Source organism: Neomonachus schauinslandi, chromosome X (assembly GCF_002201575.2).
Source record: "Neomonachus schauinslandi chromosome X, ASM220157v2, whole genome shotgun sequence".
Lineage (NCBI taxonomy): Eukaryota > Metazoa > Chordata > Mammalia > Carnivora > Phocidae > Neomonachus > Neomonachus schauinslandi.
In genome coordinates, this window is record NC_058419.1 from 55,244,260 (window position 1) to 55,270,904 (window position 26,645).

The 26,645-nt window shown below is 34.1% G+C and overlaps 1 protein-coding gene across 1 annotated transcript in view; it reads right to left on the reverse strand.

Annotated features, from left to right (window-relative positions):
• Window positions 1-1,793: 1,793 nt before the first annotated feature.
• DACH2 (dachshund family transcription factor 2) overlaps window positions 1,794-26,645 on the reverse strand; it is a 990,389-nt gene continuing 965,537 nt past the window's right edge. Inside the window, exon 14 of the mRNA XM_021683434.2 lies at window positions 1,794-1,909. Within this exon, the coding sequence (XP_021539109.2) occupies window positions 1,794-1,909 (116 nt within the window). The remainder of the gene's footprint in view (window positions 1,910-26,645) is intronic.

The following is a 26,645-nucleotide window of genomic DNA, read 5'->3' on the forward strand; positions in this document are numbered from 1 at the left end:
GTTATAAATATTTTTACCCCCTAAATTTTCTTATAAGAATTTTATTTTATTTTTTTAAAGATTTTATTTATTTATTTGAGAGAGAGAGAGAGAATGAGAGACAGAGAGCATGAGAGGGAGGAGGGTCAGAGGGAGGAGCAGACTCCCTACCGAGCAGGGAGCCTGATGCAGGACTCGATCCCAGGACTCCAGGATCATGACCTGAGCCGAAGGCAGTCGCTTAACCAACTGAGCAACCCAGGCGCCCTCTTATAAGAATTTTAAAGCTTTAATGCTCTTATATTTAGGTCCTTTACACATTTTGAGTTAATTTTTGTATATAGTGAGAGGTAAAGTTCCAAATTTGCTCTTCTTCCCGTGGAAATCCAGTTTTCTATCCCACTACTATCTGTTGAAGACACTATTCTTTATCTATTAAATGGACTTAGAATCCTTATCAAAAGTCAAGTGGCCATAGATGTATGGGTATATTTATGGGCTTTCATTTTTTTTTTTTAATTTCAATGGCTTATGTGTCTATCCCTTTGTCAGTTCTATACTGTTGTGATTAATATGGCTTTATGGTAAGTTTTGAAATTGGAAAAAGGGGGTCTTCCAACTTTGTTCTTTTTCAGGATTATTTTGATTACTTGGGGCCCCTTCCATTTCATATGAATTTAAGGATCAGATTTTCCATATGTGGGAAAAAAAGGCTGTTGGAATTTTGACCAGAATTGTATAAATCTATGGGTTGCTTATAGTATTAGTGTCTCAACAAAAGTAAATCTTCCTAGCAATGAACATGGATTTTTTTCCATATATTTAGGTCTTCTTCAATTTTATTAAGCAATGTTTTCCAGTTTTCAGTGTATAGGCTTTCAACTCCATGGTTAAATGTTTTCCTAGATATTTTGGTCTTTTAGGTGTGATTGTAAGTGAGACAGTTTTATTTTATTTTTTATTTTTTAAAAGATTTTATTTATTTGGCAGAGAGAGAGATAGGGAGAGCAGGAACATAAGCAGGGGGAGTGGGAGAGGGAGAAGCAGGCTTCTTGTTGAGTAGGGAGCCCAATGCAGGGCTTGATCCCAGGACCTTAGGATCATGACCTGAGCCGAAGGCAGATGCTTAATGACTGAGCCACCCAGGTGCCCCAAGACAGTTTTAAATTTTGTTTTGGATTGTTCATTGCTGGTGTTTGAAAGACGATTTTTGTGTGCTGGTACTGCACACTGCAATTTTGCTGAATTTGTTTATTAGCTCCAGTAGCTTTGTTGTAAAATATTTGGGATTTTTCTACATATAGGAAAGTGTCATCTGAGAATAGAGACAGTTTTACTTTTTCTTTTCCAATTTGGATGCCTTTTATTTCTTTTTCTTGACTAATTGTTCTGGCTAGAACTGAAAGTATAATGTTGAATAGCACAGTGGTAAAAGTGAGCACCCTGTCTTGCTCCTGATATTAGAAGGGAAGTTTTCATTTTTTTCACCATTGAGTATGATGTTAGCTGTGGAGTTTTCATACATGTCCTTTACTGTGTTGAAGAAGTGCACTTTTATCCTTGTGTTCTGAGTGTTTATATCATGAAAAGGTATTACATTTTGTCAAATAAATGTCTTTTCTGCATCAATTGAGATAATTATGTTTTTTTTCCCCTTTGATCTCCTATGTGTTGTATTACATTGATTTACTTTCTTATGTTGAACCAGCCTTGCATGTCTGGGATTAATCCCACTTTGGAATGATGTATAATATTTTTAATATGCTGTTGGATTTAGTTTTCTATTATTTAGTTAAGTATTACTGTATCTATATTCATAAGTGATGTTGGTCCATAACTTCTTTACTTGTGATATCTTTATCTGGATTTGGTATCATGGTAATGCAGGCCTCATAGAATGAGTTAAACAGTGTTTTGTCATCGTCAATTTCTTGGAAGATTTAGAGAAGTATTGATATTAATTATTAATTTATTTTAGGGAGGGAGAGGCAGAGGGAGAAAGGGAGAGAATACAAAGCAAGCTCCAAGCCCAGCGCAGAGCCTGACATAGGGCTAAATCTCACAACCCTGAGATCATGACTTGAGCCAAAATCAAGAGTCAGATGTGTAACCAATTGAGCCACCAGTTGCCCCTGATGTCAATTATTTTTATTTTGTAGAATTCACCAGTGGAGCCATTTAGTGCTGGATTTGTCTTAATTGGAAGATTTTTTATTACTGACTCAATATATTTAACTTGTTATAATACTGTTGAGAATTTGTTTTCCTTGAGTCATTTTAGGTATTTTGTGTGGCTTTAGGAATTAGTCCATTTCATATGGTTTACCTATTCGTTGATATAATTACTCATGGTATATTCTTATGAGCCTTTTTATTTCTGTAATATTGGCAGTAATGTACCCATTTACATTTAAAACTTAGTTATTTGTATCTTATCTCTCTTTTTTGTCAGTCTAGCTAAAGTTTTGTCAATTTTGTTGATGTTTTCAAGGAAACAACCATAGTTTCCTTTATTCTCTCTATTGTTTTTCTATTCTCTATTTTATTTATCTTTACTCTAATATATATCATGTTATTTCTTCTGCTGACTTTGGGCTTAATTTGTCCATCTCCTTCTACTTTCTCTAGGTGTAAATCTGGGTAATTGATATGAGTTCCTTCTTTTTTCATTAGATGTTGATAGCTATAATTTTCCCTCTGAATATTACCTTCACTGCATCCTGTATGTTTTGATATGTCATGTTTTTATTTTCATTCCTGTTTTCAGATGCCCTTTGTGATATTTTCATTAATCCATTGACTTTGTTAAGATTGCATTGTTTAATTTCCACTTATCAGTGAATTGTCCAGTTTTCCTTTTGTTATTGATATCTAGCTTCATTCCTTTGTGGTTAGAGAAAGCACTTTGTATTATTTAATTGTTGTAAAATATGTTGCAGCTAGTTTTGTGGCTTATCACATGGCCTATTGTAGACAATGTTCCATGTGCAGTTGAGAATAATGTGTGTTCTGCTGTCATTGGGTGCAATGTTCTATATAAGTCTGAAAAATTTAGCTGATTTATAGTGATGTTTAAATACTCTATTTCCTTACTGACCTTCTGACTGGGTTTTGTATCTATTACTGAAAGTAGGATAGTGAAGTCTCCTACTTTTATTATAGAGTGATACCAACACCAGAAAAAGACACTACAAAGAGAAGAAGAAGAAGAAGAAGAAGAAGAAGAAGAAGAAGAAGAAAACTACAAACCAATATCCCGTGTGAATATAGATGGAAAATCTTCCACAAAATATTAGCAAGTCAAATCTAGAAGCATATTAAAAGGATTACACACAACCAGTGAAATGTGTCCCAGGAATTAAAGATTGATTTGACATATGAAAATAAATAAAAGTAATGGAACATGTTAAATATATAAAGATAAAAACCACTTCAGATCTTCTGAATAGATGCAGAAAAAGTACTTAACAAAATCCAACACTTTCATAATTAAAAAAAATGCAACAAACAAAACTGAAGGGAATTTCCTCAACTGTTAAAAGGTATCAATGAAAAACCCACAGATAGCATCATATTAGATGGTGAAGAATGAAAACTTTCTCCCTCAAATCAGAAATAATACAATGCCCATTCATGCCACTTATATTCAACTTTGTACTGGTAGTTCTAGCTAGTGAAATTAGACATGAAAAAGAAAAAAAAAAGGCATCCAGACTGGAAATAAAGTCATAAACATATCTCTGTTTGTAAAGATCATGATCCTATATATGGAAAAATGTAATAAATCCACAGAAAATAAAACTTTTAGAACTACTAAATGAGTTCATTAAAGTTGAAGATTCATGATCAACATAAAAAAATTGTATTTCTATATATTAGCAATAATCTGAAATTAAATTGGAAAACAATTACATTTATAATAGCATCAAAAGAAATAAAATACTTAGGGAAAAATTTAGGTAAAGTAGTTCATATCTTGTTTACTGAAACTACAAAATATTGTGGAAAGAAATTAAAGAAGATCTAAATAAATAGATATCCCATGGTTTTGGATCAGAAAATTTAAGGTTATTAAACAGAAATACCAAATCAATCTACAGATTCATAGCAATTCTTATAAAATTCCAACAGCCTTTTTTATCTAAATTTAAAAAAAAATTATTCTAAGAATCAGATGGAAATGCAAGGGTCCCTGAATGACCAAAAAATTCTTGAAAAGAACCAAGTTTGAAAATTCACACTTCCTGATTTCAAAAATTACTGAAAGCTATAGTAATCAATAGTATGGTCCTGACATAAAAACAGACATATAGACAAATATAACTAAGGAGAGGACACAGAAATAAACCCACACACATACAATCAACTAATCTTTGACAAGGGTATAAAAAATACAAAATGGGTAAAATATGATCTTTTTTTTTAAAAAATATGATCTTTTCAAAAAATGGTGTTGGTAAAACTGGATGTCCTCATGCAAAAATTAAAACAAATATGTTGGATCTTTGTCTTAGAGCACACACAAGAATCAGCTCAAAATTAGTTAAATACTTAAACATAAGACCTGAAACTGCAAAACTCTTTGAAGGAAGCATTGTTGTAAGTTATTATGACCTTGGATTAGTCAATAGGTTCCTAAATATGACCAGAAGCAAAGAAAGAAGAAAGAAAGAAAGAAAGAAGAAAGAAAGAAAGAAAGAAAGAAAGAAAGAAAGAAAGAAAGAAAGAAAGAAAGAAAGAGAAAGAAAGAAAAAGAAAGAGAAAATAGGCAGGTGTTCTGGTTCAATGTGGCAACATAGGGAGACTCTGAACTCACCTCTTTCATGGACCACACCAAATTACATCTGTTAATAGAACAATTTTTCCTGAAGAAGAACTAAGGGCTGACTGAATAGCTACTGAACAACCAAAGACAAAGAGACTGGCAAGAGAACAGCAAGAGACAGAGACCACTATTGTTTAAAGGAGTAAATAGCATGTACAGCCAGAGCTCCAGCCAGACAGCAAAAGTCACCAAGTTCACAGAATCTGCATACAGGTCACCATACCTTCCTTCATATCACTCCTTCAAGTTTAGAAGTAAATATTTTGCCTAATCCACAGAAACAAACACAGAAAGTCAAGCAAATTGGAGAGACAGAAGAATATACTACAAAAGAAAGAGCAAGAAAAATCTTCAGTAAAAGAATTAAATGAAACAGAGATGACCAATATGCCTGATAAAGAATTGAAAGTAATAATTGTAAAGATACCATTGGGCTGGAGAAAAGAATGGAAGAACTCAGCAAGACCTTCAAGAAAAGAGATAGAAAAGAGCCAATCAGAGCTGAAGAAAACAATAACTGAAATAAAAAGCACACAAGAGGGAATCAACCATAGATTAGAAGATGCAGAAGAATGTGTCCATGACTTGGAAAGAAAAGTAATGAAAAACACACAAGCTAAACAGCAAAAGAGAAAATATATGTTTAATAAGGATATAATAAAAGATGCATTTATATGCTGCTTACAACAGATCACCTCAGATGTAAAGATGTATACAGACTGAAAGTGAAGAGATGGAAAAGCATTTACCATGCAAATAGAAGGAAAAAAAAAAAGCCAAGGCAGAAATATTTATATAAGACAAAATAGATGTTTAAAAAAAAATTACTTTAATGGAGAGCTTGGGCAGCTTAGCTGGTTAATCAACCAACTCTTGATCTCAGCTCCAGTTTTGATCTCAGGGTCATGAGTTCAAGCCCTCTGTTTGGCCCCATGATGGGCATGGAGCTTACTTAAAAAACAATCTGAAAACAAAGACTGTAACACAATACAAAGAAGGACATTACATCATGATAAAAGTATTAGTCCAACAAGAAGATATAACAATTATAAATATCTATGCACCCAACACTGGAACACCTAAATACATAAAGCAAATATTAACAGACATAAAAAGAGAAATTGATGGTAACACAATAATAGTAGGGGACATTAGCATCCCACTTACATCAATGGATAAATCAGACAGACAGAAAAACAATAAGGAAATAATGTCTTTGAATGACTCATTGGATCCAATGGACATAACAGACATATACAGAACATTCCATACAAAAATAACAGAATAAACATTCTTTTCATGTATACATTGAAGCCTCAATAAATTTAAGATGAAATCATATAATGATGTATCTTTTCTGACCACAGCAGTGTGGAACTAGAAAAAAAATCATAAGAAAAAACTGGATAAAACACAAACACATGGAGACTACACACCATGATACTAAATAACCAATGGTTCAATGAAGCAATCAGAGAAGAAATCAATAAATATATGGAAACAAATAATAATGAAAACACAGTAGTCAAAAATCTGTGGGACAAAAATAAAACAGTTCTAAGACAAATATATACTAATATAGGCTTACCTCAAGAAACAAGAAAAAGCTCAAATGAACAATCTAATCTTACACCTAAAGGAACTAGAAAAATGAACAAACCCCAAGGTGAACAGAAGAAAGGAAATAATAAAGGTCACAGCAGAAATAAATGATGTAGAGACTAAAAGAACAATAGAAAAAAATAATGAAACAAAAATCTGGTTCTTTAAAAAGATAAACAAAATTGACAAACCCTTAGCCAGACTCACCAAGAAAAGACTCAAATAAGTAAAGTCAGAAATAAGAGAGGAGGAGAAATAGCTGAAACCACAGAAATACAAAGGATGATAAGAGAATACTATGAGGGGCACCTGGGTGCCTCAGTCAGTTAAGTGGCCGACTCTTGTTTTGGCTCGGGTTATGATCTCGGGGACCTTGGATCAAACCCCGTATCAGGCTCTGTGCTTGGTAGGGATTCTACTTGAGACTCTCTCTTTCTCCCTCTGCCCTTCCCACCACTCACACTCTCTCTATCTCTCTAAAATAAATAATCTTTAAAAAAAAGGATATTATGGAAAATTATAGGCCAAAACACTGGACAGCGTAGAAGAAATGGATAAATTCTGAGAAACATACCATATCTGAAAACTAAATCAGGAAGAAATAGAAAATCTGAATAGACCAATTACAAATAGCAAAATTAAATGAGTAATTTAAAAAATTACCAAAAAATAAAAGTCCAGGACCAGAATGACTCACAAGTGAATTCTACAAAACATTTTAAGAAGAGTTAATACCTATTCTTCTCAGACTATTCCAAAACAGAAAACAAAGAAAAACTTCCAAATTTATTCTATGAGGCCAGCATTACCCCTATACCAAAACCAGACAAAGACACCACAAAACAAAACAAAACAAAACAAAACAACTACAGGCAATATCCCTGATAAACATAGATGCAAAAATACTCACAAAATATTAGTAAACCACATACAGTGATACATTAAAAAGATCATTCACCACAATCAGGAGGGTTTTATTCCTGGGATGTAAGGATGATTCAGTATTTACAAATCCATCAACATCATAAACCACAACAACAAAGCAAAGGATAAAAATCATATGATCATCTCAATACATGCAGAAAAAGCATTTGACATGATTCAACATTCATTCATGATAAAAAAAAAAACTCTCAAAACATGAGGTTTGAGGGATATACCTCAAGATAATAAAGGCCATATATAAAAAACCCACAGTTAACATCATCCTCAATGGTGAAAAACTAAGAACTTTCTCTCTAGGGTTAGGTACAAGACAAGGATGGCCACTCTCCACCTTTATTCAACATAGTACTGAAAGTCCTAGACACAGCAGCCAGACAACAAAAAGAAATGTGTAATCCATATTAGTAAAGAGAAGGAAAACTATCACTATTCACAGATGACATGATAGTATACATAGAAAATCCTAAAAATTCTACCAAAAAAGTACTAGAAGCAATAAACAAATTCATTAGTGTGGCAGGATACAAAATTAATCAGAAATCAGTACTGTTTTTATGCACTAATAATGAAGTAGCAGAAAGAAAAAATTTAAAAAATAGCACTATTTACAATTACACCAAAAATAATAAATTACCTAGGAATAAACTTAACCAAAGAGGTGAAAGACCTGTATTCTGAAAGCTATACAACACTGATTAAAGAAATTCAATATGACACACACAAATGGAAAGAGATTCCATGATCATGAATTGGAAGAATTAAAATTGTCAAAATGTCTGTATTTTCCAAAGCAATCTACACATTCAATGCAATCCCTCAAAATACCAACAACATTTTTCACAAAACCAGAATAAAAAATAGTAAAATTTGTATGTAACCGTAGAAGACCCCCAATAGCCAAACGAACCTGGGAAAGAACAAAGCTGAAGGTTTCACAATTCCAGAATTCAAAAAATACTACAAAGCTGTAGTAATCAAAACAGTATGGTACTGGCACAAAAAGACACGTAGATCAATGGAACAGGATACAAACCCCAGAAATAAACCCACATTTATATGGTCAATTAATCTAAGACAAAGGAGGCAAGAATATACAATGGGGGAAAAACAGTCTTTTCAAAAAATTCTGCTGGGAAAACCAGACAGCTACATGTAAAAGAATGAAATAGGACTACATATAGCACGATACACAAAATAAACTCAAAATGAATTAAAGATCTAAACCTGAGACCTAAAACCATAAAATTCCTAGAAGAGAACATAGGCAGTAATTTCTCTGACATCAACCATATCAATATTTTTTGGGGATTTGTCTCCTTAGACAAGGGAAACAAAAGCAAATTTAAACTATTGGGACTACATCAAAATAAAATGCATCTGCACAGTGAAGGAAGCCATGAACAAAACAAAAAAGCAACCTATGGAAAGAGAGAAGATATCCAATAAGGGGTTAATAACTAAAATATATAAACTACTCAAACAACTCAACACACACACACAAAATAAATGCAATTAAAAATGGGCAAAGGACCTGGGGCGCCTGGGTGGCTCAGTCTTTAAACATCTGCCTTCGGCTCAGGTCATGATCCCAGCGTCCTGGGATTGAGCCCCGTATCAGGCTCCCTGCTCCATGGGAGGCCTGCTTCTCCCTCTCCCACTCCCCCTGCTTGTGTTCCTGCTCTCGCTATCTCTCTCTCTGTCAAATAAATAAATAAAATCTTTTTTTAAAAATGGGAAAAGGATATGAATAGGTATTTTTTTTCCAAAGAAGACATGGCCAACAGACACATGAAAAAATGCTCAACATCACTAATCATCACAGAAAGGCAAATCAAAACCACAATGAGTTATCACCTCGTGCCTGTTAAAATGGATAAAATCAAGAAGACAAGAAACAACAAGTGTTGGCAAGGTTATGGAGGAAAAGGAATCCCCATGCACTGTTGATAGGAATGTAAATTGGTACACACAGAATGTGGAAAACAGCATGGAGATTCTTTAAGAAAATTAAAAATATTAATACCATATGACTCAGTAATTCCACTTTACTAAGGGAAAGCAAAAACACTAATTCAAAAAGATATATGTACCCCTTTGTTTATTGCAGCATTATTTATAATAGCCAAGACAAATGGATAAGGAAAATATGGCATATATGCACAATGGAATATTACATAGCCACAAAAAATGAGATTGTGCCATTTGAGATAAGATGGATGGAAAGACAAATATCACATGATTTCACTCATATATGGAATTTAAGAAATAAACAAAGAAAAATAAGAGACAAATAAAACCAGACTCTTAAAAACGGAGAACAAACTGTTGGTTGCCAGAGGGGACTTAGGTGGGTGGATGGGTGAAATAGGTAAAGGGGATTAAGAGTACACTTAACGTGGTAAACACTGAGTAATGTATAGAATTGTTGAATAATTATACTGCAGACCTGAAAGTAATATAACACTGTGTGTTGATTATACTTGAATTAGAAAATAAATAAAATGAATTTTAAAAAATGCTGAAAATTCTTCAAGGTAAAACAAAATGGTGCTAGTTAGTAATATAGAAATATAAAAGACATTGATAAAGGTAAGTGTGTAGTCAGATTCAGACGTCAAAGAGCAGACATTACAACTGATCATGCTTTATGTGTTTTGTTTTTTTTTAATGTGCTGTTGGATTCAGTTTGCTAGTATTTTTTTGAGGATTTTTGCATCCATGTTCATTTGGGATATTAGCCTATAATTTTCTTTTATGTCATGTCTTATAGGACTTGATATAAGAGTAATGCTGACCTTGTAACATTAGTTTAGAAATGTTTCTTCCTTTTCAATTTTTTGGAAGAGATTGAGGATTAGTGGTATTGTTCTTTAAGTAGTATAATTCACCCATGAAACCACCTAGTCCTATGCTTTTCTTTGTTTTTCTTTTTTTTTTTATTACTCCTCAAACTCCTTACTCATGATTAAGCACTTTAGACTTCCTATTTCTTCAATGATTCAATATTAATAGGTCACATATTTCTAAGAATTTATCTAAGTCTTCTAGCTTATCCAATTTATTGATATATAATTGTTGATAGTAATCTCTATGGATCTTTGTATTGCTTGATATCAGTTGTAATGTCTCCACTTTAATTTATAATTTTATTTATGTAAATCTTTTTTGCATGTTTAGTTTAGCTAAAGATTTATCATTTTTTTCCTCTTAGTTTTGTTGATTTTTTCTATCGCTTTTCATTTCTGTTGTTTTTAAATTTTCAGCTGTAGTTATTTTTACTTCCCCCTTCTGAAAATTTGTTTTTCTAGTTTCTTGAGGTGTAAAGTTTAGTTGTTTATTTAAGATATCTCTGTTTTCTTAAGGTATCTTAGAACTGCTTTTGCTAAATCACATAAATTTTGGTATGCTGTGTTTCCATTGGCATTTGTCTCAAGATAATTTTTATTTCATTTTTGATTTGTCTTTGACTTTGGTTTTTCAGAATTATGTTGTTTAGTTTTCATGTACTTGTAAATTTTCCAATATTTGTTCTGTTATTGATTTCTAGTTTCATACCATTGTGGTTGGGTAAAATACTTGCTATTATTTCAATCTTCTTAAGCTTGTTAAGACTTGTTTTATGGCTTAACATATGACTTATCCTAGTAAATGTTCTGTGTGCATGTGAGAAAAATATGTATTCTGCCACTGTTGGATGGAATGTTCTGTATATATCTGTTAAGTCCATTTGGTGTATAATATCCTTGAAGTTCACTATTTCCTTATTGAATTTCTGTCCATATGATCTATAGATAGATGAAAGTGTGGTATTGAAGTACTTCTATTATTGTATTGCTCTCTCTTTTTCCCCTTCAGTTCTGTTAATATTTGCTGTATGTTTAGGTGTTCCAGTGTTGGATACAGGTACAGTACTACCCTTTATCTATACGGGATATGTCCCAGGACCCCCAGTGGATGCTTGAAACCATGAATAGTACCAAACCCTATATATACTATGTGTTTTTCTTACACATACATACCTATGATAAAGTTTAGTTTATAAACTAGGCACAGTAAGAGTTTATCAGCAATAAATAATAATAAAGTAGGACAATTATAACAATGTACTGTAACAAAACTTACATGAATGTGGTCTCTTTCACTCTCTCAAAATATATTATTGTACTGTACTTACCCTTCTTGTGATGATATGAGATGATAAAATACCTACATAATGAGATGAACTGAGGTGAATGATGTAGGCACTGTGATGTAGCTTTTGGCTACTATTGATCTTCTGATCATATGTCAGAAGAAGTATCATTTGCTTCAGATCAGTAGTTGATCACAGGTGACTGAAACTGTGTAAAGAAAACCATGATTAAGGGAGGACTACTATATCTATCTATCTATCTATCTATCTATCTATCTATCATCTATCATCTATCTATCATCTATCATCTATCTGTCTATCATCTATCATTTATCATTTGTCTATAATTGTTATATCCTCTTGATGAATTGACTCTTTTATTATAACGACCTTCCTTTCATCATGCCATTTTAACTGAATGTCCATTTTGTAGATATAAGTATTGTCACCCCTGGTCACTTTTGGTTACCCTTTGCATGTAAAATCTTTTCCCATCTCTTCACTGTCAGCCTAGATGTACCCTTAAAGCTAAAGTAAATCTCTTGTGAGGGGAAGAGTTAAGATAGTGGAGGATTAGGGGTGTTAAGCTGCTTCATCCCTCAAACACAGATAAATATCAAATCATTCTAAACACCTAAGAAATCAATCTGAGGATGAGAGAACAAACTGCAACAATACAAGTAGAACTGTAGAAGGTAGGAGCTGTGGAGGGTTAATTTGGGGGAGATAAGAACTGTGGTTGGTATGGGAGCTGTGGAGGGGAGGGAGCCCTGCTTGCAGAGACTACCTCAAGGTATTATAAGCAATGGAGTGCAAAATCTGAAGCTTTAGAAGTCCACCACCACTGGAGTCATGGCTGGTTCTGTGATGCTCCTGTGTGAAAGGAGAGTGGAGACCTGGAAGTGGACAGCATGGTTGGGGATCCCCTGGGTCACATGGGGCGAAATGTTTTCCCTGCTTGGAGTGCATTTGATAATGGTGTCAAGGCCTCTCCTGGGACAGAAGAAAGGGTGGCAGCAATGTGCTGAACTGTTCCCAGGGATAGAAGGAGGGACCCAAACTGAGGGCAGTGAGTCTTGGTGCCAGTTTTCTTCTCCATTTTGTCATAAACTCTGAACTGCTATGCAGTCATGTGATGACTTTCCTGGGATGGGCAGCAAATAGCAAAAGCATGGCAAGAACCTCCTTCAGAGGTTCAACATAGGGCTGCACCACACAAGTCCCTAAAATTTGGATGTTAGAAAACCAGCCACGCACCTGAGATAAAACAGCTCAGACACAGAAAGAGTGAAGGCAAGGATCAGATGGAAGCCAGGGACACAAGAGGGGTGATTGTTTGCTTTTCTGTGAGGGCTTCCTGAAGAGTGGCAGACTCAAGCTCTGTTCCAGGGACAAGAGAGCAGCATGAAGCCATGTTGCTTGGCGCCCATCAGTTCTGACCTACCCCAGTGAGCTAAACAGAGCCACCAAATGGAGACGAGAGCTGCTTACACCAAGTCCCACCCCTGCATCCTGCAGGCACATCTCCACTAAGGCAAGTTCACCTGAGAATCAGAGCAGCAGGCCCCCAGAAAACCAGCACAAAGCCCTCTCTAGCACCAAGTCTACTGATCATAGAGTGCTACAAAACTTCAGCACTAGGGGAAACAGGATCTAATTTCTTTTGTTTTATTTTGTTTGTCTTTTTAGCTTTTGTTTTGGATACAAAAAGAACAATTTTTCTTCTTTTTTTATTTTAATTTTAATTTTAAATTTGTTATCATTTCCCTTTTTTTCTATCAAGCTTCTCTTAACAAGCAGACAAAAACACACCTAAGATCTAGCTTCTTTATTTATTTATTTTTAATTTTTTTAAATTATAATTTAACTTAATTTAATTTTAGTTTTTATTTATTTATTTAGACCTCTAAAATGACAAGAGGGAGGAATTCACCTAAAAAGAAAGAACAGGAAGAAATTATGGCCAGGGATTTAATCAATACAGATATAAGTAGCATGTCTGTACTAGAATTTAAAACAGCAATTATAAGGATAGTAGCTGGGCTTCAAAAAAAAATCAAAGATACTAGAGAATGCCTTATTACAGAGATAAAAGAGCTAAAATCTTGTTAGACCAAAATTAAAAATACTATATTGAGATACAAACCCCAATGAATGCCATAACAATGAGGATGGACTAAGCAGAGGAATGAATCAGTGATACAGAAGGTAAAATTATGGAAAGTAATGAATCTGAAAAGAAGAGGCAAACAAAGGTAATGAATTAAGAAGGTAAACTTAGGGGACTCAGTGACTTATTAAAATGTAATAGCATTCATATCATAGGAGTCCCAGAAGATGAAGTGAGAGGAAAAGGGGCAGAAAATTTATGTGAGCAAATTATAGCTGAATAATTCCCTAACCTGGAGAAGGACACAGACATCAAAATCCAAGAAGCACAGAGAACTCTCATTAAATTCAACAAAATCTGGCCATCACCAAGGCATATCATAGTCAAATTTACAAAATACACAGAGAAGAAAAGAATCCAGAAAGCAGAAAGGGAAAAAAAGTCCTTAACCTATAAGGGAAGACAGATCAGGTTCACAATAGATCTGTCCTCAGAAACTTGGCAGTCACGAGAAAGTCGCAGGATATATTCAACGTGCTGAATGGGAAAGATATGCAGCCAAGGATACTTGATCCAGCAAGGCTATCATTCAGAATAGAAGGAAAGATAAAGAGTTTTCCAGTGGAGTTCATGTCACCATTAAAGGAGCCCTGCAAGAAATATTAAAGGGGACCCTTTGAGTGAAAAAAAAAGACCAAAAACAACAAAGACAAGAAAGGAACAGAGAACATCACCAGAAACATCAACTTTATAGGTAAAACAATGGCACTAAATTCATATCTTTCTATAATTATTCTGAATGTAAATGGACTAAATACTCCAATCAAAAGAAATAGGGTATCAGAATAGATAAAAAGTAAAAACAAGATCCATCCAAATTCTGCCTATAAGAGACTCATTTTAGACCTAAAGACACCTACAGATTGAAAGTGAGGGGATAGAGAACCATTTATTATGCAAATGGACATCAAAAGAAAGCCAGAGTAGCCATACTTATATCAGACAAACTAGATTTTAAACCAAAGACTGTAACAAAAGATGAAGAAGGGCATTATATCATACTTAAGGGGTCTATACATCAAGAAGATCTAACAACTGTAAATAGTTATGCCCCCAACTTGGGAGCACCCAAATATATAAATCAATTAATAACAAATATATATAAACTCATTGATAATAATACAACAATAATAGGGGATTTTAACACCCCACCTACAGCAATAGACAGATCATCTAACTGGAAAATCAATAAGGAAACAATGGCTTTGAATCACATACTGGACAAGATGGCCTTTGCAGATATATTCAGAACACTTCATCCTAAAGCAGCAGAATACACATTCTTTTTGAGTGCACATGGAACATTCTCCAGAATGGATCACATACTAGGTCACAAATCAGTTTTCAACTAGTACAAAAAGTTTGAGATCATGCCATCCATATTTTCAGACCACAACGTTATGAAACTTGAAGTCAACAACAAGACAAAATTTGGAAAGACCACAAATACATGGAGGTTAAATAACAACCTACTAAAGAATGAATAGGTTAACCAGGAAATTAAAGATAAAATTTAAAAACTACATGGAAACAAAGGAAAATGAAAACACAACAATCCAAAACCTTCAGGATACAGCAAAGGTGGTCCTCAGAAGGAAATCAAGGAAACAATCATAATTACAATTGCACCAAAACCAATAAGATACCTAGGAATAAACCCAACCAAAGAGGTAAAATAGATATACTCTGAAAACAATTGAACACTTATGAAACACATTGAAGAGGACACAAAGAAATGGAAAAGCATCCCATGCTCATGGATTGGAAGAACAACCATTGTTAAAATGTCTATAGTACCCAAAGCAATCTACACATTTAATGCAATCCCTATAAAAATACAAGAGCTATAACAAATCATCCTCAAATTTGTATGGAACCACAAAAATCTCTGAATAGCCAAAGCAACCATGAAAAAGAAAATAAATCCCCAAATAGCCAAAGCAAACATGAAAAAGAAAACAAAACAGGCATCATTATTCCAGATTTCAAGCCATATGACAAAGCTATAGTCATCAAGACAGTATGGTACTGGTACAAAAACAGACACACAAATCAATGGAACAGAATAGAAAATCCAGAAATTGACCCACAAGTATATGGTCAATTAATCTTTGACAAACCAGTAAAGAATATCCAATGGAAAAAAAGATAGTCTTTTTAATAATGGTGTTTGGAAAACTGGACAGCCACATGCAGAAGAATGAAACTGGACCACTTTCTTATACCATACACAAAAATAAATTCAAAATGGATGAAAGACCTAAATGTGAGAGAGGAAACCATCAAAATCCTAGAGGACAACACAGGCAGCAACCTCTTTGACCTCAGCTGTAGCAAATTCTTACTAGCCATGCCACTGAAGGCAAGGGAAAAAAAGCAAAAATGAACTATTGCAACTCCATCAAGATAAAAAGCTTCTGCACGGTGAAGGAAATAATCAACAAAAAGGCAGCCTATGGAATGGGAGAAGATATTCACAAATTACATATCTGATAAAGGGTTAGTATCCAAAATCTATATAAAGAGCTTATCAAACTCAACACCCAAAAAACAAATAATCCAATTAAGAAATGGGCAGAAAGCATGAATAGACATTTTTCCAAAGAATACATCCAGTTGACTAAGAGACACATGAAAAGATGTTTAACATCACTTATCATTAGAGAAATACAAATCAAAACCATGATGAGATACTACCACATACCTGCAGAATGGCTAAAATTAACAACACAAAAAACAACAGGTGTTGTCAAGGATGTGGAGAAAGGGGAACCCTCTTCCACTGTTGGGGGAATTCAAACTGGCACAGCCATTCTGGAAAACAGTAAGCAGCTTCCTCAAAAAGTTCAAAATAGAACTACTCTATGACCCAGCAATTGCACTACTAGGTATTTACCCAACTGTTACAAAAATACAGATTTGAAGGGGTACATGCAGCCCCATGTTGATAGCAGCATTATCAACAATAGCCAAACTACAGAGTGACCCCAAATATCCATTGACTGATGAATGAATAAAGAAGATTTGGTGTATATATACATACAATGGAATATTACTCAGACATCAAAAAGAATGAAATCTTGCCATTTGCAAGGATGTGAATGGAGCTAGATGTATTATGCTAAGTGAAATGTCAGTCGGAGAAAGGCAAATACCGTATGATTTCACTAATATGTGGAATTTGAGAAACAAAACAGATGAACATATGGGAAGGGGTAAAAGATAGAGAGAGAGAGAGAAATAAACCAGAAGAGACTATAGAGAACAGAGGGTTGATGGAAGGTGGTGGGTGGGGGATGGGGGATAGGCTAAATGGGTGATGGGTATTTAGGAGGGCACTTGTTGTGATGAGCCCTGGGTGTTGTATGTAAGTGATGAACAACTGAATTCTACTCCTGAAACCAATATTGCAGTATATGTTAACTAACTAGAATTTAAATAATTTTTAAATTAAAAAATAAAAAATGAATAAAATGTAAAAAAGGTAAATCTCTTGTAAGCAGCACATTGATGGATTGTGGTTTTTTTCTTTTTCTTTTTTTTTTTTAATCCATTCAGGCACTCTGTCTTTTGAGTGGAAAATTTAGTATGATTAGGTAAGTAATTATCGATAGGTAAGGATTTACTATTGCTATTATTTAAATTGTTTTCCTACTGTATTGTAGTTCTTTTTTTTTTTTCTTTCTTCCTCTTTTGTTGTGTTGCTTTTGTGATTTGTTGATATTTTTGTAGTGGTATGCTTTGGTTCTTTTCTCTTTATCTATTGTGTATCTATTAGAAGTTTTTTCTTTTCTTTGTGGTTACCATGAGGCTTACATAAAACATAATTATAACAGTCTATTTTATGGTGATAACAACTTATTTTTAATCCCATACAAAAACTCCAAACTTTAACTTCTCCCTCCCCTACTTTTTATGTGATTGACATAAGAATTTCTGTCTTTTTTCAATGTGTATCCATTAATAAGTTATTGTGGATGTAGTTATTTTTGATACTTTTGGGTTTTTTTTAAAGATTTATTTATTTATTTTGAGAGAGAGAGAGAAAGAACACATGAGCAGGGAGAGGGGCAGAGGGCAAGGGAGAAGGAGAGAAGCAGACTCCTGCTGAGTGCAGAGCCTGATGCAGGGCTTGATCCCATGACCCTGAGATCATGACCCTAGCTGAAATCAAGAATTGGAAGCCTAACTGACTGAGCCACCCAGGCACCCTGATGCTTTTGTTTTTTTAAGTTTTATGCCAGAGTTAGAAGTGATTTATACTCCTTGGGCGCCTGGGTGGCTCAGTTGGTTAAGCGTCTGCCTTTGGCTCAGGTCATGATCCCAGGGTCCTGGGATCGAGCCCTGCATCGGGCTCCCTGCTCAGTGGGAAGCCTGCTTCTCCCTCTCCCACTCCCCCTGCTTGTGTTCCCTCTCTTGCTGTGTCTCTCTCTATCAAATAAATAAAATCTTTAAAAAAAAAAAAGTGATTTATACTCCAGCATCACAGTAGTAGGGTATTGTGAATTTGGCTATGTACTTGGACCTTTACTGGTGATCCTTATGCTTTCATATGTTTTCATGTTGTTACTTAGCATCAGTTTATTTCAATTTGAAAAACTCCCTTTAGCTTCTTTTTAATAAGGCAAAAGTAGTAATTATAAAGTCCCTCCGCATTTGTTTGTCTGGTAATGTCTTGTTTTTTTTGCTAGGTATAGTATTCTTAATTGGCAGGGTTATTTTCTTTCTTTCAAGACTTTGAATATATCATTCCACTCCATACTGGCTTGCAAGATTTCTGCTTAGAAAATTGCTGATAGCCATATGGAGGTTCCCTTGTACAGCTCTTCCTTGCTGCTTTCCAACTTATCCCTTTATCTTTGAATTTTGACAATTTCATTATAATGTATCTTGGAGTGATCTTCTTTGAGTTGATCTTCCTTGAAGTTTTTTAAACTCCATGAATCTGAATATCCATATCTCTTCCAAGATTTAGAAAGTTTTCAGTCATTATTATTTTTTTAATAAGCTTTCTGCCCCTTTCTATCTTATACTTCTGGGACACCCACATAGAATATTTTAATTCATTTGGTTGTGTCCCATAGGCTGTATGTTTTCTTCACCTTTTTTCATTCTTTTCTCTTTTTGTTCCTCTAATTTCAAATAACTTCCTTTGAATTCACTGTTTCTTTCTTCTGAATGATTGAGCCTATTGTTGATTTCTATTGTACTTTTAAGTCTCAGTCATTATATTCTTCAGTTCCAGGATTTCCGTTTGGTTCTTTTTTATGGTTTTCACTTCCTTATTAAGCTTCTCGTTTTGTCCATGCATTGTTTGTTTTTTTTTTTTTATTTCATTTAGTTGTCTATCTGTGTTTTTTTCTTTTTTTTTTTCTTTTTTTGTACCTCATGGAGATTCTTTAAGATAATTATTTTGATTTTTTTGTCAAGTAATTTGTAGATCTCCAATTCTTTAGAGTGAATTACTGGAACTTTATTAGTTTTCTTTGGTGGTGATGTATTTGCCTAAATCTTCTTGATCCATGTAGCCTTGTGTTGTTTGTGCATTTGAAACAGCAAATGCTCCTTATCATATTTACAGACTGGTTTCAGCAGGTAAAGACTTCCTCCTGTCAGGTCCCTGGATTGACGGGCTTCCCTCCAGGATCACAGTTAAGCAGGGCTTAAGTCAGGTCACTATGTCTGTAGTGGAGTCTATAGTTTGTGCAACTGTTACTTGGAACTTAGGTGGTCTTGGACCCAATCCTGCCTCATTGATAGATGAACAGGACTGCCTCCAGGACCTTGGTCTGTAGGGTTAGTGCTGTACATAAGTCTGCTTCAGGAAATTTGGGTCCACAGCTGGGGGGCGTGTTACCAGGTGGGTGTGGCTCTCATCAGATCCCTGGGAGTAACCCCACTAAGTCACTGGGCAAGATCTCTGGGTGACAGAACTAGACCCAGACCACAGCTGAGAAAGACTGGAACCAAATCACAGTGCAACATCAGGGTCAACAACTGGGACTGAAGCCTTCAGTTTTCTCTCCAGGGTTACAGAGACATGTCTTCTGTCAAGTGCCTGGGCAGGTAAAACTCTCCCTGGACTGTGTCTAAAATGGGCTGGAGCAAGGTCACAGGTCTGCTTCAGGATCGGCAATAAGACCATGGTCAGCAGGCCTGCCTACTGGAGCATGGATACGCATGTCTATTGCTGAGTCCCTAGATGGTCAGGACTGCTCCTAGACCACAGCTGAGTGAGGCTGGAGCCAAGACACAGGCCACTTCAGTGTCCATAGCCAGGACCAAATTCAGTTGGTCTGTTACCTGAAGCATGGGCAAGCGTGGATCCTCCTAGGTCCCACAGCAGATTGTGCCGGTGGCAGGACCAAAGCTAAATGGGGCTGCAACTAAGTACACAGGGTTTCTGGGTCTTTATTCAGGATCACAAAAAAATGTCCTGTGACCTGGACATGAACCTGCTTTCTAAAATAGCCTTGCTTGGTCTTGAGCTGGATCAGTGTTTCACAATCTCCTACATGGGTCTCAAAGCTCCCACAAAGGTACTTTTTTCCATGAATAGATGTCAAATTACTGTTGTGGGGAGATATGAGCAAGGGACTTTCTATTCTGCCATCTTGCTCAAAATGTATTATTTTACACAAACTAAATGTCTAATAATATGAGATAAGTTGAATTATTTTACCTCTGAATTGTGCAATAGAATGAAGTCATTAAAAAACATGTTGTATTGTAAAAAATGATGTCATATATTGTTACATGAATAAAGGAAGTTCCAAAATAGTATGTACAAGGAGACTTCTGGGTTTTGGTCTGATGTGTTAAGAACTTAAAAGTTGTCACTGTTGTCCTCGCAACAAGAAGAAGGTGAACTGAAAATCAGCAACTTTTTTTTATTCATCATAAAATTGAGGTCAGAGGGCAAACAATTGCCAGGAAAATTCGAGAAATTGATACTGAAAATTATAGCTTACCAGTAGCAGAAGTCCACCACCGAAGCTAGTACTTGTTGGAACATTTAAACTCTAATTAATGAATTGCTGGAGGTTCAAGGTGGACTAACTTGAGAATTCAAAACTTGGCATGTCCAGTCTTAGTGGAGCTCTCAAAACTTTATAAATTTTATCTCCAGGAGCCTTACCAAGTCCACTGGATGAAGATTGGAGAAAAATCCTCTCATGCTTCTGGCACAGGGAGGGAAAAAATACCCGTTTTGAAAAACAGCCAGAGCATTCTGTTCTCCTTAACCATGGCACATCCTCAGAAGAAACTATTCATTAGAGACTAACCCACTTATTTTTATTTTTTTTTTACCAGGGCCTAACTAACCTGGGGGGAGGGAAATACCCAACTTCAGTCCCCTCTGGTAGTTCTGACTCACCTAAGGAATACAAAAATCTAAGAAGCACTTGTGAAAATCACAGTCTAGGGACATATGCTCCTAAATGACTGAGGACTAGTCATAGGAGTATAGAATTCTTCTTCTCCCTCACACCATACCACCATATCAATCCAGTTACTGTATGATAATAGTGGATTACAACTTAAAGAACTACAAGATTCAGACCCTATTTAAAAAGGACTCTCTTAGGAAAATCCAAAGACAACAAGGGAAATAAAAACAAGTACACTAGAGAAAAATTTAGCTTCTTCTAACTACAGCTATAGCAAACAGTAAACACAGACTATCTTCCAGCCAGAAAAACAAAACCTTTAACTGACTTTGAACAAATAAATTACATGCTAAAAGACAAAAAAAAAAAAAACACAGTTGAAAAGACAAATAAGTATCAAAATTGGACTAAGACATGACAGGAATTTTGGAATTATCAACTAGATTTAAAATAATTATGATAAATATACTAATGATTCCAATAGAAAAAGTAAATAACAAGGGAAAGCACACAGGTAATGTGAGCAGAGATAGACATGATAAAAAAGAATCAAAAGGATATGCTAGAAATCAACAATACTTTAAAAAGTAGCAAAGAATTTCAATGGGCTCATCAGTAGAGTAAACATGGTTATGGAAAGAGCTTGAAAATATGTTCAGAGATACTTCTAAAACATAAATGCAAAAATAAAAAGAATGATTTGACAATCTAAGATAGCTATTTATTCAAAATAATCATTACAACAGTGTATTCATTGATTATAGTTTATGGATAACTGAAACGAATAATAACAATATGATAAGAGATAGGAGGGAGGAATTCGGAATAATATGTTATAAAGTACTTACACTACCCATTAAGAAGTACAGTGTTATTTGAAAATTGATTTAGAGTAGTTGTAAATGTATACTGCAATCTCTAGAGCATCCACTTGGAATTTTTAAAAATAAATTTATTTGAAATGTTAAGTATGAAGACAAAAATTTAATCATAAAAAATGCTTAATTAAAGCCAAAGAAAGCAGAAAAAGAGTAGAAGACAAAATAACAAGAGAAAAAATTTAACATAACATAATAAAATAAAATTTTAAAAAAGAAAAGAAAAAATTAAACAATGAATTGAACATAGATATGTAGTAGATTAAACCAAATATATTAATAATAACATTAAATATGGTCTAAATACACTATTTAAAAGACATAAATTGCCAGAGTGGATAACAAGAACCAAACCTGTGCTGTATTCAAAATACATGCAGGGGCGCCTGAGTGGCTCAGTCGGTTAAGCGGCTGCCTTTGGCTCGGTCATGATCCCAGAGTCCTGGGATAGAGCCCCGCCTTGGGCTCACTGCTCAGCAGAGAGCCTGCTTCTCCCTCTCCCTCTGCCTGCCACTCTGACTATCTGTGCTCTCTCTCCCTATCTCTCTGTCAAATAAATAAATAAATAAATCTTAAAAAAAAATACATACAATGTACAATAACAAAATGTACACTACAACTCCAATTTTTAAAAGCTCTGGATCCATATCCGTATCTTTATTTTAATAACAAAGTAAAACAAGATGAAAAGGGTATAATTCAAAAATTATTATAAAAGTGATTATATATTGGTAGTAAAATTGTAGGCAGAATTTATTTGATTTGTCTCTTTACATATTTTGAAAATCATCTACAGTGAAATTATATTATTTTTGTAATGAGAAAAGAACAATAAATTTTATGAAAATAATGCAATTGGAAAAGTTTGTGCATTTTATAAATTAGTGTCTAACTTTTATAGAGAAAGTTAGGACCCAACCTGAATAATAAAATATGGCTGGCCCTCATTCTGGATTTTCTTAGTGCAATGCTTATTAATACATATTTTTATATAAAAAAATAAGTACCTATAATAATATTCCATATTCACTGTAGCATAGTTAAAAATTTTAGAAACAGAAAAAAATCAACTTTGTATATAATAACTCTTCCAACCTTACAGTGTAGCACTTACAGACTTATAGGTGTGTGTGTGTGTGTTTCTGTGTGATTATGGTACCCATAATTTTGTAGTTTGACTCTTGTTTCCACTTATTTATGAATTGTGAACTTTTTCTTAGGCCCATTATATATACAAAATATCCATGGATGCAGAGAAGTCCCCTCAATAGAGGTACCATGATTTATTTAACTAATGCCTATTTCTGGACATTTAAAGTTTATTTCATTTTCTCTTGGTACAAAAAAAGTGCTAATGTGAATAATCATATATCCATTTTTACATAGCTGTGGCAAGGATTTTATAGAATAAATTTATAAAAATTAAATACTAAGTCAAAGATATGTGAATTTATGAAGCTTTTGAAACATATTGATAATTTTTCCTCCAAAAAGTTTAACAGTAAACACTATCTATTGCAATGTATGAGTGAATTTTTCCACACATATTCATTAACACTAAACATAATTACTATTTTTCCTAAACATAATTATTATTTTCTGTTAATATTATATGTAAAAGAGGGTTTCTCATTTCAATTTGCATTTTATTACAAATGAGGTTGAATATGCTTCAAATTTGAATTGTTTAATTAATGAAGTGATTAATCTGTCCATTTTTCATTTGACCTTTTCTTATTAATTGGCAATAACTTTTTATATGATAAAAAGTTACTAACCTTTTGTCAGTCTGTATTGTAAATGTATTGCCTGTTTTCTTTTTTACTTTTACCTGTTGTTTTTAACTTCCATCTTATAGTATGTTTAATATGCAGATATGGTTGATTGCTAAGATTCAGATTCCTCAATCTTTTCCTTTATATGGTTTCTGTATTAAGAGTTATGCTTAGAGAGGCCTTTTTTTCACAACACAGTATAGATATTAATCTGTATTACCTTAATTACTTATATGGTTTCTTTCAAAAATTAGACTTTCAAATTTAGCAGTCATTACATGCAAATTCCATGTAGGCACATTTAAATACATCTTCTAATAAAAGCAAATGATTTTCAATATTAAGAAGAATATTTACTAGTATATATATTTAATATCTTATAACTACAAGCATAAGGTTTTGCATGGATACAGGTATGCATGTGCATTTGTATATATTTGGGCAAATTAACACTTCTTTCTCTCCTTCTGTAGAATCTGTGTTGTCTGTACAGGGATATGTGCACATACACGTTAATGATGTGGGTCTTTATCAGATAATTGATGCTTTAGCCATAATTTTTCACTATATTGTTATGGCTATATCTTAAAACATCTTACAGCAGAAATTTTTCAAAGCATTGCTGTATGTACAAATTCAGTATGACATTAATTCACTTGCATACATTTGAGGAATGTTGATGTAAAATCATAATAACATTTTTATATATATTGTTATATTCCATGCAGTCAAACTAGACCATGTAATTTGAGGTTCATTCTTACTAGTTGCCATACATCTTTTACACCAGTTATCAACCAAAATTTCCTTTAGTAACTATTTTAGATAATGTAGATCCAATAAGCCTATCCTGATGGTAATAATGCTGATGACTTCTAGCATTTTAGTTAGAGGAAACAATATTAAGTAGATGCTTATGGCTTTTAATCTGTACATAACTGGAGCTGTTTTAATTTTCAAAATGGAATCACTTAGTACTGACTAAAGGTAATATACTTTGCCTTCAGTTTTTCACTAGACATGTTCTGTGAAGATACTCCTTTTTCACAGAAAAATAAATCTAAATGCATTCAGGAACAACCCATTATTGCAATTTATCATTAGGCACTGTGAGACAGACCATGTTACAAATAAATATTTTAAATATTAAATTATATAATAAGAAATTCTGTGCAGATGGCTATTGGAGTTATGCTTTCATGGCATGAATGTTGCTGTAGTGCCTTAGGTCCTCTACAAATGATATCTCTGGACCACAGTCATCCATATGCACTTTACTTTTTTCTATATATATCACTGGGGGCTCCCTCAAGATATAGGGGGATATTCACGCTGAAAGAAAATCTCACTGAGAAACATTGCTATTATGGAGTTCTTTGTCATCCTTGAAATGGAAATATTATTCATCATGTTTTCTTGGCAGCCTGATTCACATGAGAGTTACACAAAGGCAATGTATGTGTTCTGATTAGTTAATTTGAATGGCATATTTAAGAACTAGTGGTTGCTCACTGATAATTCTAATTTGCTCATTATCAAAGCATGAAAAACTCAGCAAAACAGAGTATTAGTTACAAGCCATTTGATTAGGTAAGGCAGAGATATTTGTACTTCATATCCTGGCCTGTCAATATTTACCAGTAGTAAGAACTTAACAGTTTTTTTCTATAAAGCTTATTAATTCCCTAAATGTCATTTGCCAGTAGTTTGATGTTTAAAATTCTTGGAAGGGTAAATTAAAATCAGTGACATACCAACCTAATATCAGTGCAGTTTAGAGAAATTAAAGCGATTATTTGAGGAGAAGTAATAAGATTACAGTTATGGGATGTTAGAAGATGTAGGTAGTTGTTCACAAAGTTCTCTATGAAATGTCTGCCATTAAATTTTACTTTTAATCCTTAGATTATGCTAGCATAAATTCACTGGGAGTTTAGTCATAAGACAAAACAGTACTGCTCCTTTTACCAATCACCACCGTGAGAATTGATAGACTTAATGCCCAGAGGCTTCATGCTGTTTACAGAAGCTTAATGAAACAGATGGGCTTGAACTGACATTTTAGGCATGTTGAAAAAATGCACTGTGACTGAACATTAGATGTCATTCCATCAACATTTTCTTTTTTACTTGAGCATAACAGGGACACTGTCAACTTGAAATTCAGAAGGCTGGTTCATACTTTTATTCTTTTTTTTTTTTTTTTTTAATGCTGTTGAACTCTAAGTGCTAGCCTCAAGAAGAGAAAAACAAAGCCTTCCTTAGGGCATCTTGTGCTATGGTATTTAAAAAAAATCTTGACCCAAGTCAGATATTCTTTTAAAACTTCACCATCCTCAAGGTCTGAGACAGGAATGATTGCAAACATCTTCTCAAAAATGGGGTATAAAGGAAAAATTTTTACTCTAAATACCTCCACCTACATCTCTTGCTTCTTAATTTTGGCTGCAACTGGGAACTCTGATTTTAGCTAAATCTAAGGGGTAAATGAATAATTATTTGTATGAGTTCTGAAAAAATTGTTTTGAGCAGAAGGAGACTCATTTGGGGTTTACTGTGTATTTGTAGAAGTCATTATCAGCTTAAATTGGAATGTATGTCAAGGTGGTTAAAACAATCATTCTTTCACAAGTAATATAGTAAATATTAAAAGAATGAGCATTGTGTGTCAGGCGCAGTGCTAAGTGCTCAATAAAAGCATGATTTCAGGGGCACCTGGGTAGCTTAGTCTGTTGTGTCTGCCTTCCACTCAGGTCATAATCCCAGGGTCTTGGGAACCTGCTTCTTCCTCTCCCTCTGGCTTTCCCCCCTGCTCGTGCTCACTCTCATGCTCTCTGTCTCTCTCTCTTAAATAAATAAATAAAATCTTAAAAACAAAGCATGAGTTCATTCATTCAGCTTTGAGTATGCTGAGAGCTATGGTAGATATTGGGGGAGTTACAGAGTAT